This window comes from Oncorhynchus kisutch, linkage group LG4, assembly GCF_002021735.2.
Source record: "Oncorhynchus kisutch isolate 150728-3 linkage group LG4, Okis_V2, whole genome shotgun sequence".
Lineage (NCBI taxonomy): Eukaryota > Metazoa > Chordata > Actinopteri > Salmoniformes > Salmonidae > Oncorhynchus > Oncorhynchus kisutch.
This window is the reverse complement of record NC_034177.2, coordinates 61,774,495-61,797,360: the sequence shown is the minus strand read 5'-3', so window position 1 is coordinate 61,797,360 and position 22,866 is coordinate 61,774,495. Positions and strand designations below refer to the sequence as shown.

General features: G+C 42.8%; 1 protein-coding gene across 1 annotated transcript in view; it reads right to left on the bottom strand.

The window, feature by feature from the left end:
• Nucleotides 1-6,177: 6,177 nt before the first annotated feature.
• The window catches only part of dntt (deoxynucleotidyltransferase, terminal), a 142,869-nt gene continuing 126,180 nt past the window's right edge, over nucleotides 6,178-22,866 (bottom strand). Inside the window, exon 11 of the mRNA XM_020479920.2 lies at nucleotides 6,178-7,541. Within this exon, the coding sequence (XP_020335509.1) occupies nucleotides 7,455-7,541 (87 nt within the window). The 3' untranslated portion in view covers nucleotides 6,178-7,454. The remainder of the gene's footprint in view (nucleotides 7,542-22,866) is intronic.

The following is a 22,866-nucleotide window of genomic DNA, read 5'->3' as shown; positions in this document are numbered from 1 at the left end:
ATTGTTGGCAATGGCATGATTCTTTGCATGAGTTTGTCTGCGACACAAACAGGGACTACTGGGGATGAACGTTTGGTATTTTGTTAACTCTGGCATATTTAAATTGATTTGGAAACTGAAATGTTGATTCATGCCATTCATGATTTGATTTGATGTGCACTGTCCCTGTCACATAAATGCCAAAATAAGTAAATGTGCTGACTGTGGTTCAGAATGACTGATTCAATGTCTTTGCTTACTCAGCTCACTTAATTCTCATCTCACGCAAGTGTCTGTGCCTCACACCTCCTGTGATTAGTCTGTGAGAACAGTGTTTTTGCGTGTTGATAAGAGACAAATGGAAGGTCACAAGCTTAGTCAATTCATAGATGCCATTTACTCGGTTAATCCCACACATTATTACATCTCCTGTTATTGTCAGAGAGAACAGTACGGAGGGGTGGGGTGGTGAGAAAGTTATACACACTGTCATTATACAATCTTTAACCTTACTTATTGAAATGTCATGGGTTTTTGCAGTCCAACTGCAAAATAACATTGTGGCTCAGAAGGAGGTTTGAGCTTCATGCCATTTATTTAGTTAATCCCACATATCCTTACATATTCTGTTTTTTTGTTGCTGCAGAGAGCACTGTATGGAGGGGTGGGGTGGTGAGAAAATCATACACACTGTCATTTCTAAAGCTTTACCCTTACTTATTGAAATGTCATGGGTTTCTGCAGTCCAACTGCAAAATAACACTGTGGCTCGGAAGGAAGCGTGAGCTTTCGCAAGCCCTACACAGTTGATGCAAATGTGAGATGCAAGGGAAGGTGATATGAGATGACAGAGACGAGAGAGAGAGAGAGAGAGAGAGAGAAAGATAGAGAGAGAGAGAGAGAGAGAGAGAGAGAGAGAGAGAGGCATACTGCTTAGGCCTGTGTTTGTCTCTCTGGTTGCTTTGATCCTGGCTTTGGACAGTACATCTGAGCTTTGCTTTTTCAAAGTCCTTGACTAATGATGGGCACAATAACAGTACAGACCTCCACACTAAAATTTGTCAAATCAAGAGGCAGCTTGAGTGCTAAGAATAGCGTGGGCACGAACCTATATAATGCCCATTCTCTTGATGAGCTCTCATGTGAATGAATGAGAAGTGTGTTGAAAAATGAAGCTACATGAATTGGGACAGGGACAGGCACAGCACTAGATTGACAATGAAAGTTCCCTAGAGATACATTTAGTGATTCAAGTCTAGGATATAATGGTGTTAATCAGGTGCCATCATTTCACATTAAAATGACAAGAATGACAGAATGAGTGCCTTAGATAATTGATTTTTACTTTGTGTGTGCAGGCTTTCCCTGATGCTGGTAACTGTCTTCTCTTGCCTAATTATCACCATCACCTTAAAAGTTCAAACCAAACTGACTTTGGGAGTATAGCTGTCCTAACAAAATGGCTATTTTTTTGTCACTTAGTGTTACAATCTTTACAATTGTTGCTAGCTTGTTTTATTTGAGTGTGTCTTGGCACAAGTGTCTCTGCTTAGGGGGTCAAACTGGTTGAGTTGTCAGGTCAATGGAACACAGGCAGAACAGAGGGAAACGGTCCATAGAGAATCTCCATAGAGAATCTCAGCCACTCATGCATGTTGGAATGAATTACCCGTGGAAAGAGGTTGACCCTAATGCAGGAGCTACTACTCATTGAACACATATCACGGACATTATTCGGCTGACAGAAACCTCCCAAAACTACCAGAGTATTTCTGATTCAGATATCCACCTACTCTGATAGATAATATGCACTTACTCACACAGACACAGTCATGTAGCCTAAATGCACATTCGTAATTGCCCTCTTGTTCCAACATGCTAATGGCTCGATTTTCAAATGAATCTGAGGACTTCATTTTCCCAAAATCCAACCCGTCGAATTGTGGCCTTACCCTTGACGTTCCTGGTTAAGGTGTTTACCATGGAGTGAAATGTGGTGATGTCTAAAAATACAACAGGTCAACAGGGGGGTTTGGGAGGGGTTAAACGATTGGTCCTCTATTCAAAGAGTGTCAAAATGACTATCTCGAGAAGGCGGTGGGGCCTATCCGGTTATTCTTGGGGCGCGGCTGCCGGACAAGACAGCAGGCTGAGAGAGGGGTAGAGAAGGGGGGGGGGGGTTGAAGACAGCTTGAGGATGGGCAAGAAGGTCACCACAGCCCCTCTTTTAGACACAGCAGAAGGTAGAGGGCAGCGAGGTGACGTGCTGGAGCAGGTGGCATAGCTCCTCTGTTCTCCCTCAATTTTCTCTCTCCATTCAGTCTTCAGTCTTCCACCTGTGGAGGCGGACTCTTCCCGAGGCTCGGCCCAACTTCCCCAGGAATCCAGGATCCAGGTCATTTATCACTGAGATCTACACACACTGTGCAGTGGCTCCATGCAAGACGACTCCACAGCCAGCTCCGTATCGTTGTCAGGTCAAGCGAGGAGTCCCTTTCTGAGCCCCTTTCATTTACCCTTTCAATGAACAAGATAAGACTCCTAAAGAAAACATGAACCCTCTCCTTTGAGTCAATCATATCTGTTTGTAATGAGACAATATGAATGGAGACAAATGGCATCTTTCCTAGAATGACAGTGTTGGCTGTAGCCAACAACTCTGTTGGATTTCTTGAATGTCTGTTCAATAGTTGTCAATGGCAGAATGCAGATTTGTAAAACTACCGTCGTGAAAGAAAACTGCTGAACGGATCCGGGTGTTGTTGGGTGAGTATTTAGGGAATGTAGTTCTACGTGGATGTGCACAGTTTCATTCTGGAATACGGAGAGTTGACAACAAAAAAAGACGAGAGTCTTTCTAACACGCATTGCCCAATCAACACTATCGGCGCCATTATAATGATTGGTCAGAGTACAAATCAGATCCCCCAGTGAAAAACCATCCAACAGGCACCTGGAGACTTTTACAGGGCTACGAGTAGATCTCTCTCAAACATCTGTTATTTTTTGGTGTGGGTGACTCTAACCATGTGAGCTACGAAGCCAGGCACTCTTGAGTATTTCCCCCTTCTCTCCTCTCTTGTTCCACATAAACTGCAGCCATGTATCGGTTTCACTTCTCTCCGGGTGAGTTGACAGTCTGACAAGACTTGAGAGGCAAGGATACACAGCGTCCTTATTCTGTCACCCTCCTCCACTGGCTTTGACTGGCCCAGACACAATACATTCTAGCCTGTACAGCACATCTAATAAATCACTGTCCTCTGATACAATAACGAAGAGTTTACTCAAGGAGCTATGAAATTACCAGCCTTCAACCTGATCTATTTCTGTCTCCTCTCCTCTATTAGTTTAGGGGATGGCTGAGTTGAAAGATAACTTTTGTCAGTAAGTGAAAGCAGGACAGTGATATTGTGACAGCGTTGCTGCATGCACAGTAATGCGCCACATTGCAGTTGGAGTGGAAGCCCATACATTTATTGTTACAGCTATTCTCTAGGCTATAATATGCAAACCTATGTGATCTTGGGTAGTGTAGTGTACTACAAACATACACACATACAGCACGCCAATACTTTTTTTAAAGGATTTCAAACATAGCACACAAAAGCATCCATGAATGTCAAGTTCATTTTATACATCCATGAATGTCAAGTTCATGATAAAAGTGTAGTATCCTGTTTGCTGGTGCATGAGCTGTGGCTGATCCACTGTCTTATTGAATGGGCCGGTCATCAATCTAACGGCCCCCACCTCAATCTCCCGCACCAGCTTTCAAAGCAAACTGTCCTGATATCATCACCTCCCTCAATCACCCCCATAATCTGCATGCTGACACATTGATAGAGCTGTAGAATGACCTTAGATCTTTTTCCATGGCGGTTTATATTGGGATATTTCAGAGTGCAGAGGCTCTTTAAAAGGTCAGGGGAAAGGGTTTGCAACTATAATCACGCAGTGGGACCTGCCTACATGGTATACCCACCACCAATCTTCAATTTAAATGTTCCTTTCCGTGCTGAGTTAATAGGATGGGTGCCAGTAGAATGTTGCTGAGAGTAAAGTGCTGTTTAAAAAGGATTGCACAGGGAGAAATGTAAACTGTTTGGACTGCAAAAACACAACCTTTTTTTCTCAGCGAATCAAGCTGTTTTTATTCACACACATCATTTTTAAGTCATGAATTTGCCAAATTGCCAAAATGCACGTAATTGCCAAAATAAAGGAAACACCAACATGATGTATCTTAATAGGGCGTTGGTCCACCCCGAGCTGCCAGAACAGCTTCATTGAGCCTTGGCATGGATTCTACAAGTGTCTGGAACTCTATTGGAGGGATGCGACACCATTGTTCCATGAGAAATTCCATAATTTTGTTATTTGTTGATGGTGGTGGAAAACCCTGTCTCAGGCACGGCTCCAGAATCTCCCATAAGTGTTCAATTGGTTTGAGATATGGTGACTGACACACACACACACACACACACACACACACACACACACACACACACACACACACACACACACACACACACACACACACACACACACACACACGCATCTGTGTGGAAGCACCTGCTTTCAAAATACTTTGTATCCCTCATTTACTCAACTGTTTCCTTTATTTTAGTAGTTTTACCTGTATGCCAATAACACAGAGGAGAAGTCTTTATTTTTATTTTTGTATGTTGAATTCAATTCATTATTTGATTTTTTAATTATCATATTAAATGATCTGAAACAGGTGCACAGAATGGTAGTATGCAAGGTTATTACACGTGTAGTGCTGAATTCACATGCAAAGACCACCTGGTTGCTATTCTATTGTAATCATTTTAATCCAGATTTACTGAATTATTTTATTGAAGAGTTGATACTGCACTGTACCACTGTTTATTGGCCACAACCTTACTTTGGTATAGTCAACTAATGGGGACGCCTGTTCTATTCATTCTATTTCTATGGATTTCATTCTAAGCGATTGCCAAAATCTGATCAGATTACTTTTGAAGCATTGGGCCCTGGACAACATGCATTTTCAGGATTGGATAATTGGTTGATGCTCCCTTGTAATGTTGTTTATTGAGGTTTTGAACATATTATAATAACAGTTAACAGTTTATTTCACTGGTGGTAGCAATGAGAGTCTGTTGAATGGTCTGTTGATTTATTGCAAAGCAGAGCAAACAAACACAACAATGTATGAATGAAATGGCCAGTAGTACACTTCCATAAACAGTGGTATCTGTCACACTTGTGTACTTTTAGTATATTCCTCACCTTGTACCACAGAAAACACACTTAAATGTGTGTGATATGTGGGAGCACTCCTCTTTAATTGTTAAGGCAGACAGGACCATTTCAGGTCAGAACGAATGGGATTTAAATCCTAGAAAATTGTGGTGTGGGGGCTGTGCTTTGGCAAAGTGGGTGGGGTTATATCCTTCCTGTTTGGCCCTGTCCGGGGGTGTCCTCGGATGGGGCCACAGTGTCTCCTGACCCCTCCTGTCTCAGCCTCCAGTATTTATGCTGCAGTAGTTTATGTGTCGGGGGGCTGGGGTCAGTTTGTTATATCTGGAGTACTTCTCCTGTCCTATTCGGTGTCCTGTGTGAATCTAAGTGTGCGTTCTCTAATTCTCTCCTTCTCTCTTTCTTTCTCTCTCTCGGAGGACCTGAGCCCTAGGACCATGCCCCAGGACTACCTGACATGATGACTCCTTGCTGTCCCCAGTCCACCTGGCCATGCTGCTGTTCCAGTTTCAACTGACCTGAGCCCTAGGACCATGCCCCAGGACTACCTGACATGATGACTCCTTGCTGTCCCCAGTCTACCTGGCCATGCTGCTGCTCCAGTTTCAACTTCCACCTGACTGTGCTGCTGCTCTAGTTTCAACTGTTCTGCCTTATTATTATTCGACCATGCTGGTCATTTATGAACATTGAACATCTTGACCATGTTCTGTTATAATCTCCACCCGGCACAGCCAGAAGAGGACTGGCCACCCCACATAGCCTGGTTCCTCTCTAGGTTTCTTCCTAGGTATTGGCCTTTCTAGGGAGTTTTTCCTAGCCACTGTGCTTCTCCACCTGCATTGCTTGCTGTTTGGGGTTTTAGGCTGGGTTTCTGTACAGCACTTTGAGATATCAGCTGATGTACGAAGGGCTATATAAATAAATTTGATTTGATTTGATTTGATTAAAGGATTGTGAAACTGTTAGGACTAAATCCCATAGTAATTACTGAAGACATCACAGCTTTAAAAGTATTTGTCCATGCAGTATTAGTTACGCTTCCTCAACTGGACCTTCACAGTGATGTTGAAACTGTGAGCTCAATCTCTCTGTTTGACCGACCAGCCTGGATAGGGGAGAGAGGGTAAAGGGAGTGAGAGCTAGGCCCTGGGGTCGACTCCTCAATGTGCCTGGGATGCTCTACTTAAAGATCTTTAAATAGGGTTCTTCACAAGGATGTGATAGCCCCAGTGACGTACAGTATATCTGCACTTTCGGAGATACCATGGGATGTGCTTTACCTGAGCATCATGGGGAAACTGGGCGAGATTGTGGACAGGACAGCAGGCCATTACAGTATATCTCAAGCAGATGAATCTGTATGTCCCTCAAAGCTACCGTGGGGAAGAATAATACCATGCTTCCTAACAAGAGGCCATTAAAACGGCCACACTCACTAAGTTACTGTATATTGGGATAAATGTTTGCAAATGTCAACATCTATCTTAATAACCAACATTGCATTTACAATGTGAACTGACTTGTCATATGATCCCTGGTCACTGCAGCTTGTCCAGCTCAGTTGATTGGCCTTAATCAGCACAATTCAGTCCTGTGCCCGGGAAAGGGATTGATTGTGACAGTGGACTGAGCGGAGAAGGCTGTAGCTGTTGCGAGCGGTTGCTAAATGATCTCCAGTGGATGTGGAGGCTCAAACGGAGGCTAAACGGGGATGCTGAATGCTCCCCTATCTGCAGCTCATTACCCACCTCTCCATTCCCAGGAGGCTTGGCTCCGGTTCGTGCTGAGCGCTCTCCTGCCAGGAGGAGGTTGATTACAACCATTTTTCTCGATGAGGCTTTCTCTCTCTCGCCCACGCTTATACCCCTCTCCTCTCTCCCTTTTTACCTCGCAGCCACCACAGGCAATTCATTTGTTGATTTAGCTTTGTATCAGTCACATAGACAAGAATGCTCAGAGAAAAGTGTGTTGTGAATGACAGAGCAGAATGTTTACTCGCTAAGAGGCTAACAGAAAGCAGCCAGGCATGATGAAAAGACTAAAATGATGAATCATACATCAGCATCTAGTCCAACAACAGAACACAAGTATAGAAATCAACCCAGATTAGGCTCTTTGAAATGAGATTGCAGTAGTGTGTAGCCGAGCGGGTAGACAGATGGGAGTGATGTACTGTATGTAGCCAAGGTGGCATTGTACGGGTGTCTGTGAGGGAAACATGCTTATGCGTTTCTCTGCCAGGGCTCCACATACTCCAAACCCAGATGGGCAAAGATATCCTCCTCTGAAGTTGCCGGTAGGAATAGTTTCTGGAGAAAGAACAAAGACAAAATTGATGGTTGGATTCAGAAACATTGTAGACATAAAATATACACTACATGTCCAAAAGAATGTGGACACCCCTTCAAATTAGTGGATTTGGCTATTTCAGCAACACCTGTTTCACACCGGTTTCACACCCGAGCACACAGCCATGCAATCTCCATAGACAAACACATGCAGTAAAATGGCTCAGTGACTTTCAATGTGGCAATGTCATAGGATGCCACCTTTCCAACAAGTCAGTTCATCAAATTTCTGCCCTGCTAGAGCTGCCCTGGTCAACTGTCAGTGCTGTTAATGTGAAGTAGAAACGTATAGGAGCAACAACGGCTCATCCGCAAAGTGGTAGGCCACACAAGCTCACAGAACGGGACCGCCAAGTGCAACACTCACTACCGAGTTCCAAACTGCATCTGAAAGCAACATCAGCACAATACCTGTTCGTCCAGTGACGGGAGTTCCAGTGAAGGGAAATCTTAACGCTACAGCATACAATGACATTCTAGATGATTCTGTGCTTCCAATTTTGTGGCAACAGTTTGGGGAAGGCACTTTCCTCATCATGACAATGCCCCTGTGTACAAAGCCAGGTCCATACAGAAAGGTTTGTCGAGATCGGTGTGGAATAACTTGACTGGCCTGCACAGAGCCCTGACCTCAACCCCATCGAACACCTTTGGAATTATTTGGAATGCTGACTGCGAGCCAGGCCTAATCGCCCAACACTAGTGCCCGACCTCACTAATGCTCTTGTGGTTGAATGCTGCAGGGACTTGCTTCCAATCTTCCAACATTTAGTGGAAAGCCTTCCCAGAAAAGTGGAGACTGTTATAGTAGTATTAATGTCCATGATTTTGGAATGAGATGTTCAATGAGCAGGTGTCAGGTGTCTCATGTACTGTTTGTTGTCTGCAACATTACAAACACATACATAGACTGTGAGAGTTGACATGGCTTGACGGCAAGAGGCCACGCACACACTGAATACATCTCAAGGGTCAAACCATAGAAGCACAAGTATGATTAGATCAGTAACTCAAGATGAGATCACTATATCAATGAGTCAACATAGTCAGTTACTAGACTTTTCTCTTCTGACTCACAACAGTACCCCTTGAACCAAAAATACACAGTTGCTATGATTTGATGAAAATCTAACAAGATGTGCATGAACTCATATAAAGTAGAATGGAGGCCATCATTCTTATGGCCAACATTTGCTACTGAACAGTAAATGTGCCAACTCTGACCATAGCGTGAACACCCAGATTTATATCCAGCTACCTGCGTCCTCCTCACAGTCATAAAAAACTCTGACCTTGCTCTAAGTAACGCTATGTTTCAGTGGTGAGCCTGACTCACCTTGTGAGTGTGAGAGGCCCGGTGAAAAGCTTTAACCCTGACACATTCTGCATTGAAGTGCTAAACTAGACCTGACACACAGAAATGAGAAGAGAGGAAAAATGTGGCCTTTCCTGCCAGCTAACGGCAGATGATAACCAAGCATAACTGGTAGGAGAGAGTGAAAAGCACTTCTAGGCATATATCCCGCCATACCAACTCGTTATTTACAATGCAAATGACAAGGGGGATGTTAGAGGCCCTAAGTGCATGCTGGGTAAAAGCAGTCAGGCCAGTCACGGTCCAGTCTGTTTTAACACTCTTTCAGTCTTCATTTGACTTCTATCTCTGTTGACAAGATCTATCTTACAAACAGTCAAGGCTTGGATCTTGATCCTGTCAATTTGATTATAACCTGACTCTCAGCAAATGCAGCCGTGCCCGCAAGGCACACACACACACATGCGCATACACATACAAAACTTATAGAAAACAAAGACTTTACCGTGAAATGCTTGCTTACGAGTCCCAACACTGCGAAACAAAACAATAGTAACACAAGAAGAATACAATAAAATACACAAGAATGGAGCTACATACAGGGAATACCAGTACCAGATCAACATGTAGAGGAACGAGGTATTGGAGGTGGATATGTACACGAAGGCAGGTTAAAGTGACTCAGCATCAGGATAGATAATTAGAGTAAAATGAAGAACAGAGAAGCAGCAGCAAATGATGAGTGTAAAACTGTGTGTGAGTGTGCGTGCGTGTTGTCATGTGTATGTATGTGTGTTTGTGTTGTATTGGTCTGCGTGTGTGGTGGAGTATGTGTGTGGGCTTTGTGTGGGAATGTCAATATGTGACTCACAAACTGGATTTGGTCTTATGTAGCAAAATTTGAAATGATGTTTTTTACATTGGATAAAAGTAGAGGCGATGCTACAAAATTGCATTTCATACACTGCATTTTTGAGGAACAATGGGAAAGTAATTCTGCTTTGAAAGTTGATAAACTTGTAAACTCACTTTTGAGAAAATGGCTTTGAATGATTTGGGATCTAGTGAAGAGTTCTTCTTTGTCTACACCCATTCAGCATCGTTCATGCCCTCTTAAGCTTCAGCCCCACCCATTTCGTTTCGCTCTCGGAGCGTTCAGAGCACCCTAGAAGCTCTGGCCAATGACTTGTTTACCTCATGAAAACAGCCTAACCAGCACTGCTGTCAACAATTTCAATACGTTTGTTTTTTTGCCGATGTTTACTGACACCGGCCATATTCAAAGGGTACACTTTAGCTTCAGATGTGAAGCTAGCTAGCAAGGTAAACAACGTGTAAGATCACACACATCACGTAACGTTAGCTAACGAGCCAGTCAGCTAACGTTAGCTAGTTAAACAACAATGAACATAGTGTCAAATCATGTCATTACTACCCTGCATGAATCTGTTGGGAGCTAACCAACCAGGTTCAATGTTAGCTAGCTAACAATAGGCTCTAACTAGCAAAGCAAATGGCTCTGGGATGAGAATAATTACATCATGCACGTAACATTAGCTAGGGTGCCAGCCAGCACATGTTAGCTAGTTAGCTAACATTACACTTCATCTTAAGACATGTAGCTAGCAAGCTAGGTAAACAATTATCCTAGCAAGGTAAACAATGTGTAAGATCACACACATCACGTAACGTTAGCTAACGAGTCGGCGAGCTAACGTTAGCTATTTAAACAACAATGAACATAGTGCCAAAACATGTCATTACTACCCTGCATGAATCTGCTGGGAGCTAAATAACCAGGTTCAATGTAGCTAGCTAGCTAACAGATTACCAATACAGACTGAACAGCTCAAATAGACAGAAGCCTTCTATATGGCAGACAAATCCCGAACTCTCAGCATGTCCAGCCCACTCATTACCTCAGCCAATCATGGCTAGTGGGAAGGTTGCTGCATTTTCTGTGGCTTAACCAACAAAGCTAACAATTTTATTCATATTTACAGATGGCATACAAGTTTGTTATTAAGTCACAGGAAAGTTCACATGTTCCAGAAGGAATTTCAAGCCAAAAAAAACGTGTCACTTCCTGTGAAGTCGTGACTTGTGGCATAGGCCTAGTTTCCTGAAGCGGGTCACATATAGTGTGTGTGATTCAGTGTGTAAATGTTTTGTATATAGAGTTGAAGTCGGAAGTTTACATACACCTTAGCCAGATACATTTAAACTCAGTTTTTCACAATTCCTGACATTAGATCCTAGTAAAAATGTCCTGTCTTAGGTCAGTTAGGATCACCACTTTATTTTAAGAGTGTGAAATGTCGGAAAAATAGTAGACAGAATGATTTGTTTCAGCTTTCATTTTTTTCATCACATTCCCAATGGGTCAGAAGTTAACATGCACTCAAATAGTATTTGGTAGCATTGCCCTTTGAATTGTTTAACTTGGGTCAAACATTTTGGGTAGCATTCCACAAGCTTGCCACAATAAGTTGGGGGAATTTTGACCCATTCCTTCTGACTGAGCTGTTGTAACTGAGTCAGGTATGTAGGACTCCTTGCTCGCACACGCTTTTTCAGTTCTGCCCATAAATGTTCTATGGGATTGAGGGCAGGGCTTTGTGATAGCCACTCCAATACCTTGACTTTGTTGCCATTTTACCCCAGCTTTGGAAGTATGCTTGGGGTCATTTGGAAGACCAATTTGCGACCAAGATTTAACTTCCAGACTGATGTCTTGAGATATTGCTTCAATATATCCACATAATTTTCCTCCTCATGATGCCATCTATTTTGTGAATTGCACTAGACCCTCCTGCAGCAAAGTACCCCCACAACATGATGCTGCCACCCCCGTGCTTCACAGTTGGGATGGTGTTCTTCGGCTTGCAAGCCCCCCTTTTCCTCCAAACATAACGATGGTCATTATGGCCAAACAGTTCTAATTTTGTTTCATCAGACCAGAGGACATTTCTCCAAAAAGTACCATCTTTGTCCCCATGTGCAGTTGTAAACTGTAGTCTGGCTTTTTATGGCGGTTTCGGAGCTGTGGCTTCTTCCTTGCTGAGCGGCCTTTCAGGTTATGTCGATTATAGGACTCGTTTTACTGTGGATATAGATACTTTTGTACCTGTTTCCTCCAGCATCTTCACAAGGTCCTTTGCTGTTGTTCTGGGATTGATTTGCACTTTTCGCACCAAAGTACGTTCATCTCTAGGAGACAGAATGCATCTCCTCCTGAACGGTATGACGGCTGCGTGGTCCCATGGTGTTTATACTTGCATACTATTGTTTGTACAGATGAACGTGGTACATTCAGGCATTTGGAAATTGCTCCCAAGGATGAACCAGACTTCTGGAGGTCTACAATTTTTTTTCGGAGGTCTTGGCTGATTTCTTTTGATTTTCCCATGAAGTCAAGCAAAGAGGCACTGAGTTTGAAGGTAGGCCTTGAAATACATCCACAGGTGCACCTCCAATTGAGTCAAATTATGTCAATTAGCCTATCAGAAGCTTCTAAAGCCATGACATCCTTTTCTGGAATTTTCCAAGCTGTTTAAAGGCACAGTCAACTTAGTGTATGTAAACTTCTGACCCACTGGATTTGTGATACAGTGAATTATAAGTGAAATGATCTGTCTGTAAACAATTGTTGTGTCGTGCACAAAGTAGATGTCCTAATTGACTTGCCAAAACTATAGTTGGTTAACAAGAAATTTGTGGAGTGGTTGAAAAACGAGTTTTAATGAAGTGTATGTAAACTTCCGACTTCACCTGTATGTAGTCTAACAAGCGTGCGTAGGGTCAGTGGAAGATCGAGTTACAGCATTAAAGCCTTTCCACAGAGATTGAGAGTGCACAGAGAGTGCTACAGGCTCTATTATTCCCAACTCCATAGTTCCAGAGCAGACAGATTTCAGGAAGCAAATAAGTAAAAATACACACAGTGACTGGAAAACTGGTTGTTACATATAAGAGCTTTGGACAGTCAGTTCTAAAGGTGATTTAGCTCATGGTTCAGGCATCCGTAACAAGATGCATGCTAGCTGTTCAAAAGGCTCTACGGAGAGCTATGATAAACTCTAAGGTCCAGCTAACAAAGGAAACAGTACAGACAAGGATCAGCTCCAACTACTGACCAATTTAGCCATGGTCCTCGATCAAGTCGAAGCCTGGCCTGTGTAATGTGAGCTCTGTCCAATCCCCTCTGGGGATAACATTGCTTTACTTACTGGCCACCTGAAAGCTTTGACCAAGAACAAATTGTTGCTTTTCTGAGACTTGACTTAAACCCTTTTACTCCAATAAGGAGCATATGTCATGCACAAATGATCCTACCTTCCATGTACTACAATAAGTACTACTTTATTCTGCCATAACACAACTATAGTAAGCACTCCACTTCCAACAGAGTAAGTGTAGCAGTACCAGCTCAGACCAGAGGGCAGAGGAGCTGGAGTTTGCGTTCCAGCATTTCAGTGTCCTTGCCTTAATTAATGAGCAGCTAATCAGCTGTGTATTTTTTCTGTCCACTGCGTAATTACAGATCTCATGGATGTGAACACAGACATCAGGCCCTCTAAACACCTGCCCCAACTCTGCTCTATGTCACTGCCTTCCTGCCATGACACAGAGCCTGATGGATGGGCCTGATGAAAATGGTTGGCTGCCACTCAAGAGGATGGGCCTGATGGAAATGGAAATACTTGGCTGCCACTCAAAGAGCCACGCACACAAACACACACACACACACACACACACACACACACACACACACACACACACACACACACACACACACACACACACACACACACACACACACACACACACACACACACACACACACACACACACACACACACACACAACCTCTACACAATTGAAAAGAACACGCTACAAACACACCTGGTCAAACACTTTCAAACCCACCCCACAACCTCCCTCAGCATCACTGGTCTGGAGATGAAAGCTTCCGGTACCATAACCCAGAGAAGAGCAGCTGCATCCAGGTGGATAGCCAAACTTAAACTTGTCTGGACTTTGCTTCAATGCTAAAGAATAATATACAGCCTTGACCTGTAGGAGTCGGTGGGGGCCCAATTAGGAGAGCCAGAGGGGCCACCAACACCAGGAGAAGTTCAGAAAAAAAAGTGTTTATTTGCCCTGTCTTGTTTTGTCTTTGGTTTTGTCCTTCACATTTATTTAATTTTCTTATATTCACCGATTTAACATAGCACTTATTGGTGTAGCATCGAATCCCTCAATCCCTTTATCACTTGGTGTGATTTGACATAAATGAATTGATCCAGTTGCATGATTTATTATTATTATATTTTTTTTCTACTTGATTACCCTCAGCACTTAATCAACCCTCGTCTTCCTCTTATTGTTGTCTTCCTGTCGTTGAACTGTCGCAGGTGACCCCTCTGAGCTGTCAACCTCCCTTGATCCCTCAGGTAAATAACCACCCCATGTTCCCCCACCCTCTCCAGACCAGACTGACTTTCAATATGCGGACAGAGCAGGAAGTTGCAATAGGCACATACAACCCAAGGTTTGATACCAGCACAAACAGAAACCCTCTTAAACGTAAACCTAACCCCTAAGCCTAAAATTAGCCTCTTTTTTTTCCTTTTTTTTTTTTTTTTACTTGTGGGGACCGACGAGACTTCTGGTACCCACAAGAATAGTAAAACCAAACACACACACACACACCGCACACACATACTACAACAGACCTGCTGTTTTGTGGGTCCTTAGACACAGGGATATGCAAACGGTTGAATAATATGCAAATCCACACACAAAAAAAAACTAATAGGAACATGTAAATTTACAAAGGCTACACAAATACGACAAACACACACAACAGGTGGCATGTCGGAGAGTAGGCTACTTTATTGTTTAAAAGTAATCTCAGTGTTGATATTCATCATCTAGAGTATAATACATTGGCAGAGATAAGTATGTCTGAAGGACATGGCAATTCAGGACTGTTGTGTTTGTTTTCCTCTGTTGGACAGCAAAGCAATGCATTTCATGTATTGAAAGGAAAATAAGTATTTCGAAAAAGTCACCTTTTCAAAAATAAACCATTTACATTTGACACCTCTAAAAAGGTTTGCCCTGGACTGAAGAACATATTGTTTCAGTAAGGAAGACACACATTCACCTATAGCTTACCGTATCATATTTCTACAGTCCCCGTCAGACTATTCATGTGGGTCTCTCCATTAGAAATCTATAGATACTGTATCAAACCACATCAAGGCTATTACATAAGGCATACCAGCGTGGGCCGCATCCTTCCTCCCTCCCTTTGTTTGGATAGTTTCCTCCTTACTGTCACCACCTTGAACCAGGTTGTTATTGCCTAGAGATTGATGAATCGAAAATATTTGGATGGTCTCTAAATTAATCTATCTTTATTGCAGCTTACAGGAAAGGGCTGACAGTGGCGGAAAAGAGGGAGTCGATTTGGACCTCTGCTGTCCTACTGAAATGATCCACCCACGATCAGAACACACACACACACACACGAGCGCACACCCCCAGCCTTCTTCAGGCACCCTAGAGCAACAGAATAGAACCACAGAGAGAGGAGACAACTCAGACACCTAACTAATCAACCCAGCAATTAGTGTTAGCATCATAAACCACTCTGAACCATAAAAAGGCTATTGAGCTGAATGTGGTTTTCATTACCTAACTCTCTCAGCCTGCTAATCAGCCCAATGCACTGGGCAGTAAGGGAAAACAGTGCCAGATAATCAACCTTTTAATCATACACACAGAATGAGTTTATTTGGCCACCATGGTTTCATACGTTTTGGTTTCATCTGTGTTTATGTAGCCACATAAACATCCAGTAAATGACCGTTATTTGTTCATGGGTGTCCAAATGTAATGATCAGAGGAAGATAAAGGCATTTACATCTCATTGCCTATTAAGCAGAATGCTCTATTTCTTTCCTCTGTAACACGTTCCTTCCACCCTAAGTCATAAGGCCTAGATAACACATGACTGTCATATGACTAATCACACAGAGGGACGTTCGTCAACGGCGTGAATTTGCGTGTACAAGAGTATTGTTTTCAAACAGGCAGCCTATTTGTCAGATCAACCATAACCTTTACAGACTAAAATGTATTTTTACCGTTCAACTTTAGCAAGGTAGGGAAAATCATAAAAATTCCTCTAATTTCCTTTCTACAAATGACCCACTCAATCTCTAGACCAGATTGATTCATTTTTTAACCAAGGCACTCAATAACCATGCACTATGTTTGAACTTTATTAATCAATCGTCTGTAAACAAAAATGGCGACACTGTCAAGAAATTCCTTTGACAACGTGACATGTATGGATTTGAACCAGGGCTCCCGAGTGGCGTAGCGGTCTAAGGCACCGCATCTCAGTGCTAGACGCATCACATCCGGCAGCGATTGGGTGTCCCATAGGGCGGAGCGCAATTGGCCCAGCGTCGTCTGGGTTTGGCCGGCGTAGGCCATCACTGTAAATAAGAATGTATTCTTAACTGACTTGCCAAGTTAAATAAAGGTTTAATAAATAAAATTAAAATAAAAAATGTATATAAATATATATAATTCTGAAACACAACCCAGTTGAAAGTTGTTGCATTCTATTATTGATAGACATTTTTTATTAAAGCACTATCCTATACATAATATTGGCTTATCTTCACTAAATAGACACAAAATTCCAGAGGTAACAATGCACAAAAGTTATTTTTCTCAGTGCACTGTACCAACATTTCTATGCATAAACATGAGCAAAATAAACTTACTATCATATTTCAGGTAAGACCCAAATGCAGACTGTGTTGAAGTAACAATGTTTATTACAGCAACAGAGGCAGGCAAATGACAGGTCAAGGCAGGCGGGAGTCGATAATCCAGAGTAGTGACAAAGGCACAGTAAGGCAAGCAGGCTCAGGGTCAGGTCAGGCAGAGGTTGGTAATCCAGCGTAGGGGCAAAGGCACAGGATGGCAGGCAGGCTCAGGGTCAGGGGCAGGCAGAGTGGTCAGGCAGAGTGGTCAGGCAGGCCGGCTCAGAGTCAGGACAGGCAAAGGTCATAACCAGGAGAGCGAGAAAAAGAGAGACTGGGGAAAAGCAGGAGCTGAGACAAAACGCTGAATGACTTGACCAACAAGACGAACGGGCAACAGACAAACAGAGAACACAGGTATAAGTACCCAGGGGATAATGGGGAACACCTGGAGCAGGGTGGAGACAAGCACAAGGACAGGTGAAACAGATCAGGGCGTGACACTTGCTGCCTAATTTAACGTGCTATACGCTCAAGACGCCGTTGATGCTCGCGGCCCTTCCGTTTTCCCTGATTCACTCCCATGCATTCTATTTCCCGTGTTAGCACGCTGGTTGACACGTGTATAAAAAAACATTCTACCTGTATGATTTGGGCTGTAGACAACAGATGTCAGTATGAGATGAAAACTGCACCTCAAGTCTGTATCACACCCCTTGCACCGTGGATTATTTCCACAAAACTCCACAGCCGTTCCTTGATTATACCTGACTTACATGACACTGTCAAGTTGGAGAGTTTCAGAGTTCCCTCATACAGTAAATCCATATTGTCAATTGGTATTGTTGATTAGGCTTTATTTTCCAATGTATTCTGATGCAATAACAATAGAATGCTGAAGTTAGGAAACATCCATGAAGTTCTAGGAAGTACACTAAACTGTTGCAGTGTTATGAAGTTCTCGGCTAACTAATGAGCCTTTTGCCCGGTTCTCTCTTGTACGGACCCAACCAGAACGCTCCTTTAATGATAACAATAAATTAAGTTTCTCTGCTCTACTGAAGCCTGTAAATAATTAATTGGTTTCTTCAAAAGGGGATGGTTTTGCATGACCAATCTACTTCTTCCTGCATTGTGATCCAATGCTGCTGTATCAGCACTAGGAGGATTCTGATTAATGAAAAAATTCTCTGGAAAATATGAGCCATTTGGAAGGCTTTTTATTTTTTTCAACTGTGTTTTCATCTTAAAACGAGTTAAGATATGTAACTAATTTGAATGTGTATGGCTATTGTATTGGAACAGTTAATGTTGCAGTAACAAAATATTAAGCTAGTGGGCATGCTACCTTGAACTCTCTCATACACACACATACGGTCATTGTTGCCTCTAGTTTTTTTTACTGCAGTCACAGTAAATGGTCATGTCATGGTTGCAGGAATAGCACACAATAGCAGGAAATCGGAGCTATGGATGGGTGGTGCCTGTGTCACCGCAAGGGCCATGTCAATTCATGTTATATGACAGGCAGATAGACCCAACATCAGAGCCAGAGTGAAAACCTCTGCCATTCAATTTCATCAATAATGGAGCAAGATCCGTCTCTAGAGTTAGCCCGAGCGACGACACCGCACTCCTATCGTTACCCCCTTCCTTCCCCTGTCTCTTTCATCCTCCCCCTCCTATTCTCTTCTGAAATCTTCTGAGTTCGGAACTAATTTCTTCTCTTTATGATTCCATAAGAATAGATTGTAGGTTGTGGATTCAAGGATAATAGCTTGGCATTGAATTCCATTTTTGACAGAAAAACATTGACAGATCTATAAATACCCCTCGTTTTCTCTCCCAGGAAAGACTGGTAATGGGCCTTGTGTGGGAGGAAGGGAGGATGGTAAGGGAGGGGGGAGGTGGGGAAATAAGGGACGATGTTGAGAGGAGTGGCAGAGAGAGGATGTGAGAGAAACTTTGGTGTTATTCACGTGGTATTATTCACCCTCATGTGGGGACTGTTTTAATCAATGTTTTTCCCCCTGTCTCTCCCTCTGTCTCGCTCTGTCTTATGTCTCTGTTCTCTCTTTTCTCTCACAAGGTTTCTTGACCTCTCCGTCCATAGCTCAACCTCAGTTTCATTGCTTCCCTCAAAGGCATTGACCTTCAGAATAATTCATTTTGACGAACATACACAGTGTACAAAACATTAGGAACACCTGCTCTTTCCCTGACATAGACTGACGAAGTGAATCCAGGTGAAAGCTATGATCCCTTATTAATGTCACCTGTTAAATCCACTTCAATCAGTGTAGATGAAGGGCAGGAGACAGGTTATAGGATTGTTAAGCCTTCAGACAATAGAGACATGGATTGTGAATGTGTGCCATTCAGCAGGTGAAGGGGCAAGACAAAATATTTAAGTGCCTTTTGAAAGGGGTATGGTAGATGGTGCTAGGCTTACCGGTTTGAGTGTGTCAAGAACTGCAACGCTGCTGGGTTTTTCACAGTCAACAGTTTCCCTTGTGTATCAAGAATGGTCCACCACCCAAAGGGCATCCAGCCAAGTTGACACAACTCTGGAAAGCATTGGAGTCAACATGGGCCAGCATCCCCATGGAACACTTTCGACACCTTGTAGAGTCCATGCCCCATCTAATTGAGGCAGTTCTGAGGTGAAAAGGGGGTGCAACTCAATATTAGGAAGGTGTCCCTAATGCTTTGCACACTCAGTGTAAGGTCCCTCGATAGAATATGATCACGAAACATACATTGCTTAGCTTGGCCTTAACAGGAACCATCTGTACAGATCTGGAAGTTAAATATCAACTTAATAAGTTAATGGTTTAATAAAGTTCAATGTATAACATTATCCATGTATTATTTATTATTATTGTTAGAACATATTTAACATGGACACTGTATACCTGTGGTTTCTGATCTTTCAGTAAAAGTCAAATCTCAACCCAGAAAAAACGTACAGTCATACACACACACATACCACTTCCTGATATCTCAGTGCTACCAGCATCATCACCACCACCTGCTTTCAGCACTTTTCCCACACGGAGACTCAGTAGTCTCAGTAATCTACCACCACAGGCCAACAGTTCAACACCCTGCTCCTGTCACTCTCTCATTGCACACCATCAATTTCCCTGTAGCTCTCTCTCCCCGACTCTCCCCTATCCCTCCTATTACACCAGCCTTAATTGTGTCTCTGACCTCCATGGAAAATGACCCAATCACACGGCAATTGTAGCCTGAAATGAGAGTCCATATTTGCATTGTTCCCCTGTCACTGGGGGTGGGATTTCTTTGGTGGATGGAGAGAAAAGGCTCCATGTTCAAGGAGAGGGAGATTGAGAGGCATTGTGAAGGGTTGGCTTTGAAGAGATCTCTGTGTAAAAAGCATGACAATCTCCTCACAATGGAAATTGGCAGACTATATATAGTCATGGAAAATCCTAACACTGGCTCGAGTTTTTATATGCTTTCACTGAGTTTGCTTACAGTAACTTTGTTTAAATTTTAAATGCTTAAAGGACTTAAGTGAAGTATATTGCCACATTTGAAACTGAATCTACAGCAAATGTGAGCTTCATTATGTAAATCAACCTAGTGTCATACCATCTCCACTAATACCCTGACACTCTGCCCTCTCAAAGCCACAGCTTTCAGACCTGTTCTTAACGTCAACACCCAGTGATAAACCATAGAAAATGTCAAAAGAAAGTCCTTGAACTGCTCTTGACGGCCGGAATATTGTACATGTTTAAAGGTTTTAAGGTAAACTGCCTCTTGGTCTTTCTTATCCAGAGTGGCCAGTTTCTCCTGGTCAAGGAGAATGAATGAGAGAGTTTTAATCTGGGTTGTATTCATTAGGGCACGCAGTAGAAATCATTTAAAAACGGAAATCAAAAATGCACATTTACAGGCACAGTGCAGGCACATCAAGCTGGTCTCAGAGCACTTCATATTATTCCGTATGTAAATCCGAGATACTTAATTTAGTATGATATGTATTAATTTGTGGATGTCCATCACCCATTTCGTATGATATGTCACGAATTAGAATTCGTATTATATGTTACGAATTTGCAAAATGTACAATATGTTATGAATTTGCAAAACGTACAATATGTTACGAATCTGCAAAATTTATAATATGTCATTACTTCTAGCTAGGTGCCTAACGTTAGCTAGCTGGCATACTTTAGCTAGTTTAGGGTTATGTTTAGGAGTTAGGTTAAAAGGTTAAGGTTAGGGTTAGAGGAAGAGTTAGCTAAAAGGGTTTTAAGGTTAGGGGAAGGGTTAGCTAAAATGCTAAGTAGTGACAAAGTTTCAAAAAAGTAGTAAGTAGTTGAATTTTCTAAAATGGTCCATAATGAAATTAAAACTCGTAACCTTTGGGTTGCTAGACGTTTGTGTTAAACGCCCAACCAACCACCCTACTTCAGTGTTTTGCCTTAGCCATCTGTCTTATGTAACCATATCAAACATAATACATCATACTAATTTGAGCGTCCTGGATTTACGTTTAATATGTGAACATGACCCAGGCTGTAAGCAGAGAGACAGACCTGTTACAGGGCTGCAGCCAGATAAACTGACTGTGCCATAAAGGCTGGTCTGGTCCAAGCCAGAAGAGCAGGCCCTGATTACAGCAGCTGCACTCAGATTGAATTCAGAAGGCAGCAAATAAGAATCAATCAGTGCTGAAGACCAGGCGGCCCAAGTGGACTTTAAGAGGACCCAACCATGATGAAGCTGTCTGTGTGTGTGTGTGTGTGTGTGTGTGTGTGTGTGTGTGTGTGTGTGTGTGTGTGTGTGTGTGTGTGTGTGTGTGTGTGTGTGTGTGTGTGTGTGTGTGTGTGTGTGTGTAGCCATTGTATATTTAAGCAATAGGGCCCTAGGGGTGCCAATATACCATGCCTAAGGGTTGTTCTTATGCACGATGTGAAGCAGAGTGCCTGGACACAGCACTTCGCATTGGTATATTGGTCATATACCACAAAACCCTGAAGTGCCTTATTGCTTGAACATGTGCAAGATTGAATGAAATCAGCCGATTATCAAGATGTTTTGGAGTGCAATTGTCACGTTCTGACCTTAGTTCTTTTGTTATGTCTTTGTTTTAGTATGGTCAGGGCGTGAGTTGTGTGGGTTGTCTATGTTAAGTTTTCTATGATTTGCTATTTCTGTGTTCGGCCTGGTATGGTTCTCAATCAGAGGCAGCTGTCAATCGTTGTCCCTGATTGAGAACCATATTTGGGGAGCCTGTTTTCTATTAGCGCTAAAGCACCTTATACCACCCACCACTGCGACCTGTATGCTTTAGTCGGCTGGCCCACTGGCTCCAAGTCATCTACAAGTCCATGCTAGGTAAAGCTCCGCCTTATCTCAGTTCACTGGTCAAGATGGCAACACCCACCCGTAGCACGCGCTCCAGCAGGTGTATCTCACTGATCATCCCGAAAGCCAACACCTCATTTGGCCGCCTTTCCTTCCAGTTCTCTGCTGCCTGTGACTGGAACGAATTGCAAAAATCGCTGAAGTTGGAGACTTTTATTTCCCTCGCCAACTTTGTTTTCTACTGTGTTATTGACTTTATTGTTTACTCCATGTGTAACTCTGTGTTGTTGTCTGTTCACACTGCTATGCTTTATCTTGGCCAGGTCGCAGTTGTAAATGAGAACTTGTTCTCAACTAGTCTACCTGGTTAAATAAAGGTTAAATAAAAATATTTAAAAATATTGTGTTTCGTGGGTGATTATTTTCTGTTTAGTGTGTGTTGCACCTTGACGGAGCTGTTTCATTTGTTCTCTTTTGTTACTTTGTATTTAGTGTTCAGTTCAGTTTATTAAAAGGATGAACACTTACCACGCTGCACCTTGGTCCTCCTTTCTCTTTCCCAACGACGAGCGTTACAGCAATGTTCAACACAGTGTCCAAAAACTTTGTCTCTGTTGAAGGTCTTCCAGCAGGACAACAACCCAAACACACATCAAAAAGATCCCAGGAATGGTTGAAGACTGTTCTCGAGTTGCCAGCAATGAGTCCAGATCTGAATCCCATCAGAAACCTATGGTGATATCTGAAGACAGCAGTTGTTGGAAGGCACCCCTCAAACTTTGAAGAATTGGAGTAGTGTGCAGCTGAAGTGTGGGATAAATTGCCAGTGACAGGTGCA